The sequence below is a fragment of the Pinus tabuliformis genome, chromosome 6 (assembly GCF_031772625.1).
Source record: "Pinus tabuliformis cultivar Carrire ecotype Pingquan chromosome 6, CPIR1, whole genome shotgun sequence".
Lineage (NCBI taxonomy): Eukaryota > Viridiplantae > Streptophyta > Pinopsida > Pinales > Pinaceae > Pinus > Pinus tabuliformis.
The window spans coordinates 296132513-296153087 of NC_142292.1; the positions used below are offsets into that span (position 1 = coordinate 296132513).

Sequence of the window (20575 nt, forward strand, 5' to 3'; positions counted from 1 at the left end):
TTTCTTGCATGCTAGATTAAGGTTTCGAAAATCGACACACAGTCTTATCGTACCATTCTTTTTCCTAACAATCACCAGATTTGAACACCATGCTGAATGCCTTGTTTGGGCGGTAATCCCTGCTGCAAGCATTTTCGCAAGTTCTTTCTGAACCAAGGGGGCTAATTTAGGATTAATTTGCCTAAGTTTCTGATGAAAGGGTTTAGCATTTTCATCCTTTAAGGGGATAGTATGTTCCATGACATCTTCCCTATAACCCTTTAATTCATCATAAGAAAAAGCTAAAACATCTCGATATTCGCGAAGTAAATCAGTTAACCTTTTTCTTTCTTCCACACTAATACCTCTACCAATTTTAACGATCTTAGGGATTTCAGAAGTACCAATGTTTATCTCAAGATATCCGCCTGGGTCCATCTTATTTTCTTCTCTCAGCTTCGTGGCATCATGCCGATCAAAATGTTGCTCTAAGGCAACCACATTCCTAGGAGTAGGATTTATGATATGCTCATGATTTAAAGATCCGTCCTCCTAAGAAACTATCCGGAAATCCTCAAACTCATCCAAACTATTAAGAAAACGAATGACTTGCTTTTCATCATTGAAGACCTGCCAATGCTCTGAGTTATCTGGAACAGATGGTCTGAATATTACTTCCATTTTGATCTTATCTTTAATTAGCTCATCAGATAACTGGAAAGTAGTAGCAACTACGGCAAGTTCATCTGCCAAACTATTTTTCTCTCTTGGAATTGCTTCGAGGTCAAGGGCATCAAAATGCTCCATAGTATCCCACACAGCATTTCGATAATTTCTTAACCTTTGATTTCTGCATGTGAATTTATTTTTAAGCTGCATGATAACTAAATCAGAATCCCCCTTAATGCTAAGCAATTTAACCTTCAAAGACTTGGCCAACTCAAGCCCCAACAATATAGCCTCATATTCAGCGACATTGTTGGTTGCTTCAAATTCTAATCAATAGGCAAACTTGAAAATGTGACCAAGGAGAGATTTAAGTACTACTCCAGCACCTTTACCATGCCTAGACTATGCACCATCGAAGTACATATTCCAAACTTTACCCTTGAGATCCCTAATCTTATCATCGAGAGGAATTATAAAATTAGACATGATGGCATAGTTCCCAATGTCAGATTGCTCTTTGATTATTTCGTTTTGAGGTCTCTTAGGATCTTCAACATGAAATTTTCTTTCGGGCTCTCTATTTAGTCTTACGAAACCATCACCCCTAGGAGAAGGAATCATAGCATATGACCAATTCATTTGAATACTTCCTCCTAGATCAGAGGCCCACTTTCTAGATAACAGCATACCCCAGGTATCAGGCACATCCACAACAACAATATCCATGACAACCATGATGTCTGGGTAAACTGAAAGATGAACTTGCAAATCTTTGATTAAACCATGTACTTCGATTTTCTTAGAATCCATGGCGCATATGTTATAGTAGGGTCTAGAAACTCTTAAGTTAAGTTGTTCCATGACCCTTTTAGTCATTACACAAGCTGATGCACCAGAATCCAACATGCAATTATTCAATTTATATCCATTAACTAATAAGGTGATAAAGAAAGGCTAGTGATCTTTGTTATCAGCATCTAAGCTTTGCAGATATATGGGAGCATCGTGATAGTCAACTTCCCGAGTCTTTTGTTGAGAAGTATTTACTTGAGGACCTTGAATAGCTTTTAGTAACTTGTCTCTTTGGGAAGGGATTTTAGCAATCTCGGAGACAGGAACCCAGATTTTTGCATTGTTAAACCAACTTCCCCAATCAACATCTAATGCAGAGTTTACACCAGGGTTAAAAGTTCGAGGGGGAATTTGTTTCCCACTTTGATCCTTATCCCTTCTCTGATAGGTCAAACCCTTATCTCTAGCAATTTCCAAGATTTGCTCGAGAGAGGGTTTTTCACCATATAACCTAGCCAAAATATCATTATCATTTTCAAGGTTATTTATACTAAAAGCTGATGAAGGATTCATAACATCACGACTCTTTTCCTTGACCTCTATCCAATCATCCATAGACAAAGGAAACTTGCTGCCTACTACATTTATTTGATCACCTGTTCCAAACATTCCATTATCTAAAATTCTTCTAACGATGGGACAAGTGGCCTCTTCATGAAGAGCATCACAAACCCGACAATAAGGAGGAGCATTATCAACCAAATTAGTTAGCGGATTAGGAGGTCTCTGCTCACTAGATTGACCCTTCCTTTGCCAATTGTTATTTCTATTATTATTATTTCGAGGTTGAAAATTCTGCGTTTGCGCTCTTTCCATTTGGATCAACCTATTCTGCAAAGTGGTTATCTCCTTATTATGATTAATTTCCATAGTTTCAATTTTTTGAAGCAATTTGAGAACAAGCTCACTTTTAGGTTCTTGAACTGCTTTTCCTTTAGGTTCCTTTAGTTTCGTAGTAGCCCTATCGAAACCTAGGATCTCAGACTTCCCAGATGCGGCCTTGTCCTTTTCAAGCTCTATAGCTAAGGCTTGGCAATCTCTATAATCATTAAGTTTAGCACGCCTTAATTCATAAGATGGCTCAGGACTAAAGGCATCAATGTAAAAATCTTGGAGAGTTTTGTCTGTAGGTTTATAGTCCTAAGGTAATGCTCTAAAAATACCATTAAACCTTTTATTAAATTCTTCAACAGTTTCATCCTCTCTCTTTTTTATTAGGCTAATAGCTTTTACGAGGTGTCTTCCTTCTCTCTTATCTCCATATTTTTCTTTAAATGCATTAATGATCGATTCTAAGGAATCAAATGAATTCTGGGGTTTTTCAGTAAACCATTCATGAGCATCACCTCCCAAGGTTAAAATGAAAAGAGTCATTCGAACATCTTCATGATCGAAATCAGGAGACCTTGCATATTTAGCCATCCATATACTAAAGTCTCTTAGATGCGAATTTGCACTAATAGCATTATCTCCCTGAAAGTTAGGCAATTTATCTATCCCAACTGATGGAATAGCATTGGGATACCCTGGAATGTTAGAAAAATTGCAAGGGGCATACATATCCATGATGTTGTGCCTAACTTGACTATTAAAAAGCAAATGGATATCAGAGAGGGCTTCTTGTGCAAGGTTAACAAGAAGTGTACGAGAAGAGAGTTTGTGTAATCGTACCCTGAGGACCTTTTCAGGATCAGGAGTAGGATCGCACAGACTGCTTGGATGTCTTCTAGTATACACTCTTAAAGATAATATATGAAGTGGAGTCGCCACCTGAACAAGAAGTGAAACACGAAAAAGCTCGAAATGAAAGAACCAAGGATAGAAAAACTCTATCCCCGGCAATGGCGCCAAAAAATGTTGTCGCACAGATTGTCACAACAACGCTCAGACCGGGGGCTGTCACCCTGATCCCCGATCTCTCCGTTTAAGCCTGTCTCCCGCGGCTAAGGGGTGTAAACCCCCTGAGATGATGAAAACCAACTGTGAACCAGTTGGGTTGGGAGACACGAAGAAACAAGCACTAAATTGATTTTGTTAAGTTAAAAGACCAGTGCCTTGTGGAGTTAATGTTTAAACGATTTATTATCAGATGCTGCAGAAATATAAACCATGTGGAACAATCATTTATCATCAAATAACTCAAACAAAGATTTATTTTTAATGCGAGAAAATGCTTAAATGATACTCCAGCAATTCAAAACTTCGAAAGATAAGAGTTCGATACACAACCACGAAATTTTAAACGTTAACCAAATATCACACTCATGATCATTCAAGCATACTAAATCACATCAAAATGATAAACATTAATTCCACATCAAAATTTTAATCTCAGCAGGAAAAAATGAAACGTCATAAATCCCCGAGCCAACACTGAATCTGGCAAAATGTTTCAAAAATATTTTATGTTTTTCAGATACAGCAAAATTTTGAAAAAACTTTTAAATCAAAAAATCTAAATGATATTAAATCTAAACTAAATTAAATCAAAACCTAGACTATAAGAAAAACAATTTCTTTATGCTCTTTTTTTTTTAATTTATAATTTTTATGAATTTTTTATTGTTATATTTTTTTTAAAACAAAACTTAAAAAAAAAAAAAAAAAAATCTTAACTAAAACTAAAACAAAACTTTGCAATTATAAATCTAAAATAAAAAGGAACCTTTTTGTGTCCTTTTATATTTTATACTTTTATGTTTTTTTTTTAATTTTAAAACTAAAACAAAACTTTGCAATTATAAATCTAAAATAAAAAGGAACCTTTTTGTGTCCTTTTATATTTTATACTTTTATGTTTTTTTTTTTAATTTTAAACTTAAAATCAAAAAAAAAGCTTACCATCTAATTAAAATCTAATTTAAAACAAAAATCAATTTTGATATTTTTATAAAGATTCAAAAAATAAAAAAATAAAAATAAAACTAAAAACTTAAACTAAATCTAAACTAAAAAGAAATCTATTAAAGATAAAAATGATGCCCCCTATCTTTTTTTTATATATTTTTCATTTAAAAGAGATTTAAACCTAAACTAAACGATATCTGATGCTAGACTAAGCTATACGAAATCTAACCAAAAAAAAAATGAAAATCGATTTTGATTTTTATGAAACCTAAACAAATTAAAATTAAAAAAAAAAAAGAACGATTTATGCTAAACCACAACATAAACGAAACGAAGAAAATCGAACCCGTGTTGTGTGTGCATGCAGGTGAAACGAAACTTGACGGCGGACAGGAAACGGTTTTGCAGTTTGCAGTGATTTTTAATGGCGCAGATCTTGAACCCAGGATTGTATTTGAAACTGAGAAACTTCCCTGACGCCCACGCTATGACAATTGCTTGGTCCGTAACAGTAAAACCTAATTTCTTTACCCACGCATACAATTCATTGTTTACCTTACATGTTTTGTTCACCGTTCTTTTTTTTGTAAGCGCAGATGAAGAACCAGCTAACTGAGCTTGAAGTCAATGCATAGACGGCAGATGAAAAGACGCAAGCAGGATGGGAAGTCGAATTTCAGACTGCGGGGATTTGCTGAGGGAGGAACGACGGCTCAGTGGCGGCGTATAGGCAGAGTGGAGTTTTCTGTGCAGGACGTAGTGAGGACCAAGCGTGGTAGGAGCAGCGTGTCTTTCCTTTCTTGCTTGCAGGTTCTCACGAGTTCCCAAGGCTGCGTGGAGCTGGACGCATCAAAGCTGGAAGGCTGGACGGATAGGTGAGGCAGCAGCGTGAAAGAGAGGAGGCCCACGCAGGTTGTAAATTGACAGAGAGAGACAGCAAGCCGGTGCAGACAAGGGATGGGCAGCTTTGGAAAGAATAGCAGCGTGCAGAGAAAGAACTGCGGGTTTGATGGAAATGAGCAAATGTATGATCTGACAGTGAGAACAGCGATCCTGCAAAACTTAATTTTCCACAAGAATTTTATCTCAGACCTGCAAATGGAAAACAAAAATCCGGAAAGTAAATGCAAAGATTTTAAATGAAACCCTACAAACCGGTCCAAAATTACAAAATTATAGCTCTACAACAGCCAGATTTATCAATAATCAGCAGTAATATTATCAAGATTCCAGATTTATTATGAGATACTTCAGAAATCTCTCATGCAAATCAGAAAACAAACTAAATGATTAACCCAGGATCAAAACTAGCTGGGCTCTGCAAGAAAATGCTTGCGGGAGTTGGCTGGTTCAGCCGAGAACTTCCCCAAACGCCCACTGGTCTTCTTCAATAAGGGTTTCCTGCACAGCTCATTTCAACCGTCAATAAAGAGAGAAAAAACAATACTAGATCTCAACAGCAATGGAGATACCTGCCATTACTTCAGAAAACCTAATACCATTCAAACCCTAGCAAGTGAACAAGATACCTGTGCTCAACAATACTCTTCAATAAGCTGTTACTAATGGCTGAAAATTAAAATATGCAGAAAATAAAATAGCTCACAACACTTCCAGAGAGTAACACCAGCAAGATTTCAACCCCAAAGTCTTTCTTTATTAGCACCAGAAAAAGTTTACAAGAGAGCTTCTTCAGCACAAGACTCACAGATCCAATGATCTCAAATGACCCCTAGCACCCTATTTAAAGGAAAAATTCCCAACAGCTAGTTCGAGTGATCCACGTCAAAATGATCTCGACCGTCGATGAGGATCAAGATATCTCTTGATCTCATCCGTCGAATTTTTAATGTATTAAAAATTGAAATTCTGCATTTATTTACTCAAAATATTATTATTTTATTATTTTTAGGTTTTTTACTTTATTTTATTATTATTTATATTTTTTTTTTAATTTTTAATTTCTTTATTTTTTTTTCTAATTTTTTAATTTTTAATTTATTTTTAAATGGATCCTCGAACTTAGCTTTTGGGAAAATTACCTAGGACCTAGGACTTAGGACTTATGAGGGGATTAAAACATTTCTTAACCCTCAAGACACTTTACATCATGACTTTTACAACTTTACATCCCAAGGGGGGAAAACCCCTTTGACATAGACCCTCATAAACCACCCAGTTCTGCAACACAACTATAATCTAGCAGATTAACACACTAGGATTCTCCTAAGATTCTAATGACAAAATCCATTCCGGCTTTGGGGTTAGGCTGAAGGAAAACTCTGCCGATCATGGATCGGTGAGACGAAAAACCTTCCGGAACGTAGATTATCACTTAGAAAATTAGGTCCACCTAGGCAATTTACATACATGACTCATATCTGCTAAGATTATTTACAATTTATACATGCAGACTGGGTTTACAACATAAATTGATCAAACTGTCGAATGGCACGGACATGTCGATCAAGCGCTATCCCTTTTGTGAAAAAGGGGGCGTACTACTCTGGGTAGTTGACCCGTAGTGGTCCACATGGCTTTCTGTGGCTGCTGTTTGTTTTGACAGATTTCACTTTGATTGGGCAAGTGAATATTGCATATTGTGCTCTCTCTCTCTGTTGAACTTTTGAAGAATAATAAGAAGAATTGATCAAAAGGTTTCCCCACATTGGGGTTTGTCCCTGGCTAGCACCACACCTTGTGTCCTCTTGTTTTCGCTTGCCTTCACTGTTTTATTTATGTTCTATCTGCATTTACTATCATGTTAATGTGATTCCTAATCTGGAAATTGATATTGGGCTAATAAGAAAATTGAAGTAAATTGCTCTTAAGCATAGAGCATACCATTGTTATCTAAAATTAACAAAACTCTAGCGCATTGGTAGACCAAAAATTGAATAATTTGGATGGATAGATTGTGAGATAAGTGATGCCCTAGGTGACCTATGTAGGCTAGGCCTAGAAAGAAAGAGAGAAGGTAAAGAAAACTATTCTTTAAAGTGATCACCAATGGAAGACCAGTGCCTTACTCTTTGGGAGAGATGGGGTCATGGATAAATTAGGGTATGGCTTGATTTTCAAGGAGGCCTAGAAGACACTTCGCTATGCTTAGGGCTAGTTTGAAGTAGCTTCAAGGTCTTTATGCTTCGTTTAGCATAATTTGATAACTTATAAGGAGAAATAATTATCCCTAGGAACATTCATGCATTCGTTGCATGGCCCAATCATGATACAACACCATTTAGAAGCTTAATTTCCACAACTTACATAAATTGGTGCAGTAAATAAGCCCTAGAATAGCGAAATTCCCAGCATCATGATGCATCAAAATTACATAACAAAATTAGCATTTAAAATAACATGCAAGAAGAATATAGCCAATCATTAAATTTGCCAACAAGAGAAGCTCCAAGACAAAGAAGATTTAACCAAACATCAAAATTCATCCATTCATCCAAAAAATCTCCTCCTCCAAAGAATGCGAAATTCTCACAAGAGCTAATGATCAATTCAAGTGTGATACAAATGAAATCATGTCTCTCCTATTTAAACACTCATTAGGAGTTTGAATTACCTAATTTGAGCCTACATTAGCCCATCAATTAAAATAATGTGCAAATAACTATCTGTTGGTGACAAACCCACCAAACTAGCTCACAAATAAAATAATAAGCCTTTCAAGGGGTCAAATGATAAAAAAGACAAGTCGTAGGGCCCTCCAAGAGGCCTGATGAGGTCTATAGGTGCCATAATGAAGAATAGGACCCTCAAAAGTGATGGACAAGGGGGTGGCCCCTTGTTCTCCAAACAATAAACCTGTGGTGCTCTTAGTGGGTGTGGGGGCACAAGAATAAGCTCATGGGTCTCCAAATGAATCGAAGATGCCTGTAGATCATTTGTAAGGGCTCTGATGATGGTGTAGGTGATGCCACATCATCCTACAAGTCTTGGATCATTTGCCAAGTGAATGGTACATTTGTGAGGCCGGTTAGGCAAAGGTGAACCAGGTGCATCTTCCTCATCCAATGGGAGTATCTTAAGCATCTCTGACCATCCTCGGGGATCCATTGTTGATTTGTGGTAGCATCGGATGTGCTCTAGCCATGAAAATTGGTGGAGAGGCTAAGGCACATAAGATCTCCAAGACCCAGAAATGGTTTGGGGAAATTCCACCCGTTTGGAGAGATATTAAAATAATTAATATTTTTAATGGGGTTCCTAAGTCTAAACTTAGGAAAATTTAAATATTAATGGTTATTAATATAAAACTGAGTGAGAATGGTCTAAATGACATGGATCAAGCTATAATCTAATCTTAGCCGTTGATTAGAGACTTAATCTCAGTCGTTGAAGACTCTACAGGAAAAGTATAAGAGGAGGCTTGAGGGTCAGTTGGAGATACACCAAGATTGATCAGTCAATTCAATTTTCTGGAGTGGGGCTTGCTGAGAAAATTTGAACAAGTGATCTATTGCAGCGAGGGGCAGTGAGTGCATAGCAGAGAGGCAGGGATAGTGCCAGAGGGTCGGCGAAGTGACCGAAGAGGCTGACACAGAAGCAGCTAGAGCTACACAGAGGCAGCTAGGGACTGCGCAGAGGCTGAGTGACCTGCATGGGTGACGCAGAGCGCCACAGGGTTGACTCAGAGGGTCTGAAGGTTGACACAAAGGCTTCAGGAGCTGCGCTGAAGCTAGCAGGGCTAATGCAAGGCCAAGAGGAAGCACCGGAAAGATTATCGTGGGGCAGACTAGAGCTGAGAGGTTGAATATCTGTCTCTGAGAAGAGGTATTACTGTCGTGTAACAATATCTGTTGGGTGAGCCATTTCTGGCACCCTAGTTGTACTCAAGAATTTGCATAATAATAAAACTCTTAGAACTGCTGCACCAGTTTTCCCACATTGGGTTTTTCCGGGGACCATTGTCCAAAAATAACGGTGTGTCCCTTGTGTGTTTGTCTTCGTATTTCAGTTGTTGATCTGTATATGAGTTAACACTGCATTTGTGTTTATTTTAGTATTTATATTTATAAATAACTTGTTAATGGAATGAATAAATAGGAGAAATTAAACCAGATAATGCAGTAGGGATTTTTAACATGTCAGACTTAGAAATTTCAACATGGTATCAGAGCGTTGCAGATCACAGGAAGACTGAAGGCATCGACGATATCAGAAATTTGTAGCGGTAGCAGCTGTCTCGAGAGACAGGGCTGCTCCTAAGCAGAAGACAATAGAGAAGAAGTGACGCAGAGGGCTTGCATCATCATTTCGAGCCAAGGAGAAGGCCAGCGCAGAGGCAGGGAGAGGCAGAAAAGGCTTACGAAGAGCTGCATCATCCTACTCAGCCAGATAGGATTGACGCAATTGGCCAGAGGAGCAATTCAGCCTTTGCCAGGATTGCGCAGAGTTGGAAGGCTCAGTATCTTCAGTTGCCAAGGCCTAGGGAGTTGTGGGCAGATTGTGGTTGGGAAGCTGGTGGGGTGTTGTTTCTGTCAAAGCAGAACAGTACCTAACGAGACAGAACCAAGGTAGAGGGAGTCACTACCTTGACGGATTTCTAGCCAAGAAATCTAGATCTGAGTTGCAGTTGCAAGGAGGATTGGAGAGGAGCGGTTCGACATTTGGTGAGAAGATTTCCAACAGGGAAATCAAGACTTAGAGGGAGATTTCTAGGAGGGAAGTCGAAACTCAGAGGGAGTCCAAAAGAGGAGCGAAAATGGCGGTGAACAGACTAAGGGATCAGAACAGGTTCGACGGGGCTTCGAACTTTGTCATCTGGAAGGCCACGATCTTGGCAGTCCTGGATTGACATCGCATCAAGGGCTTTGCCTTGAGAATTGTGGCTATCCCAGTCGACCCAACTGATAATGAGAAGTATGAGGATGTAATGCCGAGGGCAAAGTGCATAATCCTTGACGGGGTCAAGGATCATGTCGTACCACATATTGCTGAAAAGAACGCAGCAAAGGAGATGTGGAATACTTTGACGACCTTGTATCAGGGCACTTCCCTGCAACATAAGATGCTATTGGAGAATCAGCTGCGGTTGTATCAGATGCAGAAGGGGGAGCAAATAGATCTATTCCTCCCCAGATTGTAGGAGATTCGTGACCAACTTACTTCCATAGGGTCTACATCGGATCCGGAGTTCATGGTGAGGACCGCCCTGAATGCAGTCTTCGAGGATTGGGAGACATTTGTCCAAGGAATTTTGGGCAGAGCTATTCTTCCAGGATGGGAAGAGATGTGGGCAGCTGTTTGCCAAGAAGAGATCAGACGGTTGACCAAGGCAGGGAGTAGTGGCAAAGGAGGTCGAATCAAGAAAGAGGAGGAGGAGGATGTGGCTCTAGCATCTACTGGACAACAAGGGAAGAGGAAGAATAAGGATATCTCCAAGGTGAAGTGCTTCCATTATGGGGAGTTGGTACATTATGCATCCTAGTGTCCCAGGAAGAAGAATAAGGGAGAGGCTTCCGACTCCAAGGCAGCTCCGGCTAAGGCGGAGAAAAAAGTCGAGACTGATGACGACTTGCCATGAGTGCTCATGCACCTCTAGAGAAGAGGTGGGGAGACATCGAATTGTAGTTAGGACGACTACATATAGGGGCAGGATCCTTGAGGTGCCCAAACTCTTGGATCATATCCGGTAGCAGGATGACAGAGGTCAGGTGAAGCAAAGTGTAGTGGAGCAGCAAGACAGTGCTTGGGTGCAGGAATCTAAGGCAACGCAGTGGAGGTTGTAGTAGTGCGAGAGGTACAGAGGTGTTTGCAGCAGCATAGTGGCATCAGAGGGAGTACAGGATAGCAATAGAGGCATCTTCAGTTTCATGAGGCTTCCAGACTGACCAGGATGTCAGTAATTTGGTAGATCAATTACTTACTTCTTGGTAACTGAGTTACAGTGGAATAGTTAGCGGTGGCAATGCTAGGGGCAACATGGGCAGCATATTGAGAGGGAGTTGCAGTACAGATGTAGCAGTGGTAGTGTCATGGGCAGCAGTACAGGAAGCAACAGTGCAGGTGATGTGAGGTAGCAGGCCAAGCATCAGCACAGGTACCAGTGTGGAAGGATCAGTGTGATGTTCAGTGGTGGAGCATTACTAGAGCACATTCCTTGCTAAGAGGGAGTGTTGATTTGTGGTAGCATCGTATGTGCTCTAGCCATGAAAATTGGTGGAGAGGCTAAGGCATATAAGATCTCCATGACCCATAAATGGTTTGGGGAAATTCCACCTGGTTGGAGAGATATTAAAATAATTAATATTTTTAATGGGGTTCCGAAGTCTAAACTTAAGAAAATTAAAATAATAATGGGTATTAATATAAAACTGGGTGAGAATGTTCTAAATGACATGCATCAAGCCAAATCTAATCTTAGCCATTGATTAGAGACTTAATCTCGGCCGTTGAAGACTCAACAAGAAAAGTATAAGAGGAGTCTTGAGGGTCAGTTGGAGATACACCAAGATTGATCAGTCAGTTCAATTTTCTGGAGCGGGGCTTGTTGAGAAAATTCGAACAAGTGATCTGTTGTAGCGAGGGGCAGTGAGTGCATAGTAAAGAGGCAGGGATAGTGCCAAAGGGTCAGCGAAGTGACCGAAGAGGCTGATGCAGAGGCTGAGGGGCATGCGTGGGTGACGCAGAGGGCCAGAAAGCTGAGCTGAAGCTAGCAGGGCTAACGCATGGCCAAGAGGAAGCGCCGAAAGGATTTTCGTGGGGTAGACTAGAGCTGAGAGGCGGAATATCTGTCTCCGAGAAGAGGTATTTCTGTCGTGTAACAATATCTGTTGAGTGAGCCTTTTTTAGCACCCTAGTTGTACTCAAGAATCTGCATAATAATAAAACCCTCAGAACTATTGTACTGGTTTTCCCGCATTGGGTTTTTCCAGGGATGATTGTCCAAAAATAACGGTGTCCCTTGTGTGTTTTTCTTAGTATTCCAGTTGTTGATCTGTATATGAGTTAAGGCTGCATTTGTGTTTATTTCAATATTTATATTTATAAATAACTTGTTAATGGAATGAACAAGTAGGAGAAATTAAACCAGATAATGTAGTAGGGATTTCTAATGTGTCAGACTAGAAATTTCAACATCCATGGAGTGTTGTGCACTGCTGTGGAGGCCCATCGCTCTCAACACACACCCTACATGTGCCAATGTAGCCCTCTAGAGGATTAGGACCCCATATAGGGAGACCAAACCCAAGATGGAGACCATATGCAATTCTGCATGAGATCCATTGTGTCCCCTAGCCTTCTAGTACAACAAGTCATTAGAGAAATCAAGTAAATGACCTTACCAACCATGGACCACATGTGGGGACTTCATAATGACCTACCCTTCCATAATGGGCTTCGAGATGTGCCAATGTCTCCTAACTCCAAATGGGTTTAACCAAGTATCCTATGAAGTGGTTTCTACTTCTAAAGGGGATAATATGTTCAAGGTACATCCTTCAAAAGGTGGTGGCATGTGACAGATAGGTGAATGAAGTAGGGGATGAGAAGGGGCAACCCCGGGCCACATGCTGGGGTACAAGGGTAGCTAATAAGAGAGAAGCCCACACTTAGGTTTATAATGTATAGGAGGGAGAAATCATGGTACATGAGGTGCCTCGACCTTGATTTCTTTACCCTTCTTTGTATGCCTTTTGCCTTGTTATGATTTTCTTTGATTAATTGCTCGGGGCTCAAGGGTAAGAGCATGATGCATAAGATATAATAGTGAATACCCGCTTTTGAGGTAGGGCAGTTCATTGCCCACCAGAAGTTGGGACAATCATGGGTTCCAATATGATGAAGGATGCTCATAGAACCTGTAGGAACCAGGGTGATGGCCATGATGATGGGGGTAGGGCTCATGTTTTGGCTTTTTTCCACGTGCTAAATGTGTTATGTGTTGAAGAATCTAGGGCAAAGTGGTGTAGTGTGATTCTTTGTTGCTTGATAACAATTTGTGAAGTCCTTTTACTTTTCTTGTTAGCTTAATCTTCTTCTTATTATTATTGATGCATGTGTGTGTACTTCATCAAACAGCTACCAAAACACAAAAACAAGAACACAAGATTTTGGCTCTCTGCCAAGGCCAAAACCTCTCTTCTCTTGAGAGGAAAACCCTTTAGTGAATTTCTCTTATTGAAGCTTTTATTGATCAATGCCAAACCCTAGACCCCTGACAAGAGGATCCTCCAAGCACAAGTCAAGTCTTCCCTCCTTTCGGCACCTTATACTTTGGCATTTCTTCCGGCACTTCATTTCCCAGCACTTCGTCCTCCTTCCAACACTTCGTTCTTCTTTTAACTTGTTAGTAAACCTTGTTTCACTTGCTCTAGATAAGAGACCTTTGATGAGACCCTTTTCCTATGATGGTTCCTTTCTTCTTTTTACCAATCAACTAACTTGGATAATTGTAATGGGAGATTTGTTATGACAGCAGAGGCAGCTTCCTTTTCCCTCGCACGTGTGACTATAATGGGCCTTAGAACAACCCTCTTAATTTCACTTTTCCTCCTTGATCCTTCTCTTGAGAGAGTGGTCTTCTTTGCTTGACTTAGGAGGCCTTGCAGGCCTAGTGTGTAAAATCTAGAGACATCTTCCATGCATGATAGTTGGATTTGTCCTTAAGGTTGTCCTTGGATTTAAAGTAAGATGTAGTCGTCACTAGGACTAGTTCCAAGTCCTTGTCCAACAACTTCCCTTAGTGATTGTTTTTCCTCACTCTTGCTTGGGCTTTGTCTTCACTTGACCTCTAATACCATGTTAATTTTATATAACAATGGTATGTTCTATGCTTAGCACAATTTACTTCAATGTTCCTTTAGCAGCCCAATGACAATTTCCAATTATTTCCAGTAGCAATCACATTAACTTAATCACATTGACAGTAAATGCAGATAGAACATAAAAACATATGCAGAAAACAAGCCAAGACAAGAGGACACCAGATTTGGTGGATGCCAGGGAAAAACCCTAATGTGGGGAAAACCCTTTGATCAAATATTCTTATTATTATTCAATAGTTCAACAGAGAGCGAGTACATAGATCAAATTCACTTGCCCAATACGCAGTCAAAACAACCCTTTCAAAATCAACAGTCAAACGCAGTCAACTGCAGCCCTAACCAGAAAGTCAACACTGGTCAAATTAGCAACAAAACTTCTCCTTTGCAGATCGGTCAAAGGTAGTCAACTCGGCCTCCAAGAAGGTTCAAAGTCAACCCAAAACAATCCACCTAGCCTTAGTCAAACTTGGTCAATTTTCAATCAATGTTGTGGTCAATGCGGGTCAAACTGCCCCAAATGCCTCGATTTTTGTGCCAACAAGTACGGCCTCAAGAAATCAAAATTTTTCCCAAGAGAACATAGTCAAAACATGTCAAACTATCCTTGGTCAATGCTGGTCTGCAATCTAGAATTTCGGCCTGCTCTTTACCTCTAAAATTTTTGGCCTCCTTGCCACACATGTGAGAGAGAGAGAAGATCCCAAGTTGTATGAACCAATCTGATGTGGAGAGAGAGAAGGATGTGTGAGTGAGTGATCTCCAAATGAGGAGAGAGATCACTCCTATTTATACAATTCGTTGTGGGTGAGGAAACACATCCATTGGGCTTCTTGAGCCTACATTTGACTGAGGTTAATCTTGACAATTTGTGCATGAGAGAGAATAAATTCAAAATTCCACTTCTGCTTGTTCGAATGTGATGAACTTTATATCAAAATTGGACCTCTCGAAAAGAGGAATCCAATGGAATAATCATCTCCATCATATGAGTTGTCCCAAGGTGGACTTTGGCCCTAGTTGCCAATTTTAACACTAGCGAAGTTGCTTAGGTCTCCTTAATAGAGCGAAATTTTAAAATCAAAGTAACCTTCACTCCATTCATCCAAATTGTAAGGCACTAGGTCTAGAATCCTTGGTGATCAACCTCAAACCTTTCTTTGATCTTTTTTTCTTTTTCTACCCTAACCCTAGTAGTCTCCTAGAGCCTAGTGGGAAATGCATTAGGCTAGTCCATTTGAAGTGTGATTCGGTCTACTATTGTATTGGTGTGTCCTCAAAATTTGAAGTAATTTTCATAGCTAGATTTGGAGATATCCCACGCCCTAGCTTTGACATCATTCCTAATCCTAGGTTACCTTAGTTAGTGGCTTTCCATAGGTCAACTATACTTGAAAACTCATTGGAAGTTAATCATTCATTAACTTATTCTATCCTTGCTTGGTTTAGGTATCTTATTTACCTTGAAAAATTACAAACCCTAAGTCTCGCTTGGATCCCCCATAGGTCTCTCTTGTGGTCCCAAAAAACTTTGTAAGATCATTATTCTACAAAACCCTAAGTGAGGTCCTTTTCCTTCTTTAGGAAGTCTTGATCTAGGCATATCTAACATAATGATTACCCCTTTCACCTAGGTCTTAGCCCTTCTGCATCGTGGTGGTTCTCAGCTTCTCCTTCAGGAACATCTTTTGATTCTCAAAAGGATTCTGGTAGTGATGCGAGAGCCTCCCACATCAATTTGGTCGTATTCTTGGCTGCTATGTGTGAGACAACATGATCCTAATCTCCATCAAGGATCAACTGCTTTGCCTTGGCCATCTCCTTATTGTAGTTCTCTAGTTGCTATGGGTCTGTTGGTATGGCTACAACTCTCTCTGCGTACGTCTTCAAACCATGCTCATCTAGCAAGAAAGACATTTTGGCTCTCCAAATACAATAATTTGAGGCTCCATCTAGCCTATCTTGATCTCGAAGTCCTACTGAGGTCATTTTCTACAAAACTCACAACTGGGAAATAAACAGAAATCTCCTCCTATCTTGCTCAACTACTTGTTCTGCTACTCGCACTCCTTCCTATAATGTGCAGAATTGCCATTGTTGCCTCGCTCTTCTCTTAGCTGCTCTCTGAGACTACTTGCTTAGTCTTCTTCGGAAACTGGCACACGAACTACAATCTTAGCAACTCGAACTAGCTAGTTTGGCAAATTTGCACAATCTTCTACAATTGGAACTCAAGAATTTCCTCCATAAAGCTGAATCTAGAAACCCTCTGAGAAAAATCTTGTTGTGTGTGCTATTTCTATTCCACCCAAGGCTTATTCTACTACTTCAAAACTGTTGCAAACCAATTGGGCTCAGATCTGCTCAATGAAAATGTTGATATGCTCACCGAGACTGCTTCCTAGCTTCACCACTGCTTGCTAGAACCACTACTGAACAAATCGAACTTTCCTGCCACTTGAACTAGAAAATCGAACCCCTGTTCAACAATTTGCATTCCCTGGCCATGTGAATTTTTCTTAATTTGCAGCGACTGGAAATATATTCTTCTAACTGATTAATCATGAAGTTTATTTGCTATGCCAAACAACGAATAAATCACACTACAATTCTTCACAAATAAAAACGTTGCGGAAAATAAAATGCTGGAAACTGAGAAATATAGAGCACACCAACAATAAAAATTTGACACAATAATTTTTGGACAAATGTCCTCGAAAAAACCCAACCTGGGAAAACCAGTGCAACAGATGAGGGTTTTGTTATTATGCAGCAGTGAAAAATCTGAGTACAACTGGATGCGAAAACTTAGCAATCCTAAGTGAGAAAATCTAGTAAAATTATTTTGGGAATTTCTCCCTCCTCCACGGGCAATCCCAACACAGCACCACTCAGAAAACTAGCCATCCAAAACCCCTGTACAGATGTTGCGTCGCATGTAACTCACACTCCTGGAATTTGCCTTTGAGTCTGACGTCCTGCCTATTGTTGTCACTGGAAGTGATCCTCCGACCCTTTGGAAAATTTTCCCTGCCACTGGAAGTTGAATTGACCCCCTGCTTAGATAAATCAATCTGCCATTTTAAAGTTGCCTGTGCAGTCCCTGTGTATCCTCTAGTGGAATAACTCGACCTCCTGTTGTTGCCTCTCTAGAACTAGAAATCTTCCTTTAGACTCACTATCTCTGACCCTCATTGACTTTGCATCCCCTCTGGCTTGAACTCTCTTTACTGAATCACTGCAACTGGGAAGCTCGATCTCTGCCAAGGAACTTGACCTCAAGTGTGTCTAGCTCCAACCCTATCAAACGCCTCTTAAAACCTCGCATCCCCTCTGGCTTGAACTCTCTCTACTGAATCATTGCAACTGGGAAGCTCAATCTCTACCAAGGAACTCGACCACAAGTGTGTCTAGCTCCAACCCTATCAACTGCCTCTTATAATCTCTCATTGGCTCCCCAACGGATAAGATCATCTCTGAGTTGATCCATGTGAGTTTCTAGAGAAATCTCACCTTTCTCAATTAATTCCAGTTAATCACTTTTCCTAAGTTAGGAAATATTTAATTATTGACTAATTAGCTTAATTGAGCTATCTCTAGGTGTTTTGTCCTGAAACGTTTTCTGGGCTCTGGAGCTCTAGTGTTTCTAAGCTTCTCTGACCAAAGTCGAGACTAGAACACCTGTCCAATGCTGCCCAATCATAAAAAACTAACAGGGACCAAATGAAACCAACAGAACCTAAATAATCTAGAGCTCCATCAACCTGTAGAATCTGTCTTTGCAATGAAAATCTAAAGGTTACTGAAAAATTTCACTAGTGTGAGCCTCATGCAAAATTAGGGGTAACACCTCACAATGGCATAGGAGATATTTTCATTGCCTATTTCTTGGCCATTTTCTAGCTAAGAGCAAAGATGTTTCCCAATGTATGCTCAGCTGATAGTCATAAAGAATTGTTTTGAAAGTCTGCCCAATGTGACCCATTTTCATGCACAAGCATATTTTTAAGCATTTTTCTACCAATTTCCAATTATTTACATATGTTCACATTAAATGTGGCCATTACCTAGGGACATATTACAGGCACAGCTTTCATGGCATTACTCTTCTAGTTCACAGAGGAAATTCAGGATTTCCTATTAATTGACTGTTGATCAGCAGTGGGTGTTGTGGTGACTTCAAGAAAGGTGTTATGTGCAAAGTGATCAGAGTTACCTCCCAGATTCTCGCTTGATGCAAAAGTACCTGAGCACAGATTGCAAAACCCCAAGGGCAACTCAAGTAAGCTACCCATTGTTATCTCAATAGCCTTGCCTTTCTCACTTTAGACTGGCTGAATGCTAGCCTGGGGGCTTCCCTATGGTTAATAGACCTTAATGTGTGTAGTGTGAAGTGGGAGCAAGAGAGAGCTTAGCAACATAAAAACAAATCTTGGAGATTTATAAATTTTGGGGTGGTGGGTAGATGTGTGTACTCTCTTTATATATTCGAGGGAACTGATATGGTTTTGTACAAAATTGTGGATATGGCATGCATCCTCAGTAAGACTCTTGATCCATGCCACATCAGAAGCAATAGATTTAAGTGCTAATTTCAGAGAATGAAGAATGCAAGGCATCCAAAATATTTGTCGATATTTAGCTTCCATAATCATGGAAATAAAGTAGACAATGCAGGTAGTCATTTCTTTCATGCAATTTGGACCATTCCTTCATTCTATTGGTTTTAATGAGATTTACATTTTTTCTGCCAGCATCTATTCATATGCCAAGAATTAGTTGCCGTTCAGGAGAGGGACATAAAGAATGGTATACTGTGGAACGTCTTCTGCACAAGTATGCAGCTACTTATGGTGTAAAAATCTATGTGTAAGAAACTCTTTTGCCATATTGTTCCAGATACACGAGAACCATAATTGGAATGATATATGATATACTGGAAGGATAAGTTAACCATTGCTTTGTTAAATTTTAGTTTGACATTCTTTATTTTGTCATGGATATGCTTGAGTCTTGAACTACCATATTTGCAGGTACTATTTTAAGCGGGCAACAAGAAGTGAATCCAACATCAAACCTGAATGATGAGGTGGCTCTTATACACATGGAAGCTTGCTGCATACAACTACCTTACAACAGAAGGCATTGTAGGATGTTAAAAGTCTTTGAGGAACTCTGATAGTCTAACCAAGACCTGTGATTGTCATCATTCCTTTATGTGCTATACATACATTCTGCCTTTCTTTCATTCATCTGTTTAAGTTTTGTCCCTGATCTTGCATAACACTTTTTTGAAGTTAAAAAGGGCAAAGGAATAAACATTCTCATTGCTGATTGTCAATTTATTTTTAGCGTAGATAAAATTTCTTGTTATATTTTCTTCACAAGGTCACAGCATTTGAGTTGTTATGATCTCAGATATCACACTAGTAGACATCAACCCAAAATGTATATTTGTTGGGTAGTCTGGTATTGTAGACATAATCATTATATGACAAAAAAATTCCCTACACATTGAAGTCCAAATTGCCATCCACTAATGGGTTTTTCTTGCCTTTTACTGATGAAAATGCATCTTATGTAAGGGTAAACTTTCACGAAGATTACATTGAATTACATAAGGCTACAGCCCTGCAGATGAACCACCCTTTCCATGTTATTATATCTGTTATGTTGTGTGGAAGTTGTTCTCCAGCATGGTGCAGAAGTGATGGTAGATCTGTACAGCATGTTTGTACCGGTAGACCTAGTATGTCTCAGTGCTTGTACAGATATGATGGAGGAAAAGTTTGGAGACAGCAATGATAAACGTGGGTAGTGGCCACAGCAATGAGGCATAACCCCAGCAGCATAGAACCTTCAGTACACACAGCAGATCTGTAGCTTGGCACAGCTGTTCCTTACCTTAGGATGTGTGCACAGCATTTCTGGCAGATTGAAGAGTGCAGCACTAGTTGCTTTGGGGGGCGAGCTACAGTTATCTCGGTTTTAGGACTGAACTTGTTGGCCATGCTTTTCTAAGAACCAACACATGCACAGTAGAGCACTATATTCTAAGTGATTGTCTGAGTTAGGGTTTCCTATTTTAGCACCGCAGGGTGATCTATTTTCTGTAACTCGTAAGATTCTGGCACATGTTTCAAAGCATGACAAGGAGGGTGGTTTATTTATTGTAGTTTTGAATATAGTGGGAGTGAGAGTTTTTTACTTATTGTAACTTCTATTTGACCGAGTTAATAGGCAGATGAGAGATAGAGAGTTTAGATCTGTGTACTTAAATTCCTATTTCAGTATGATGTGTTTGTAGATTAAAGAAGTCAGAATTTGCAGTTTTGATTGAAGTTCATGTTTTCAGTGGTTGAGTTTGAGGGTTTACTTTTCTGACTGCAGAATTTGCATAACATGATCTGAAATTGTAACATATTATCAGAGCAGCAGATATGAAATCC

The 20575-nt window shown here is 39.7% G+C and overlaps 1 protein-coding gene across 3 annotated transcripts in view; it reads left to right on the forward strand.

Annotated features, from left to right (window-relative positions):
- The window catches only part of ASG3 (SNF2 domain-containing protein / helicase domain-containing protein), a 380591-nt gene extending 360377 nt beyond the window's left edge, over positions 1 to 20214 (forward strand). For all 3 annotated transcript variants that reach the window (XM_089415440.1, XM_089415438.1, XM_089415443.1), the window contains 2 exons: positions 18881 to 18995; positions 19160 to 20214. In XM_089415440.1, the coding sequence (XP_089271566.1) occupies positions 18881 to 18995; positions 19160 to 19211 (167 nt within the window). In that variant the 3' untranslated portion in view covers positions 19212 to 20214. The remainder of the gene's footprint in view (positions 1 to 18880; positions 18996 to 19159) is intronic.
- Positions 20215 to 20575: the final 361 nt, after the last annotated feature.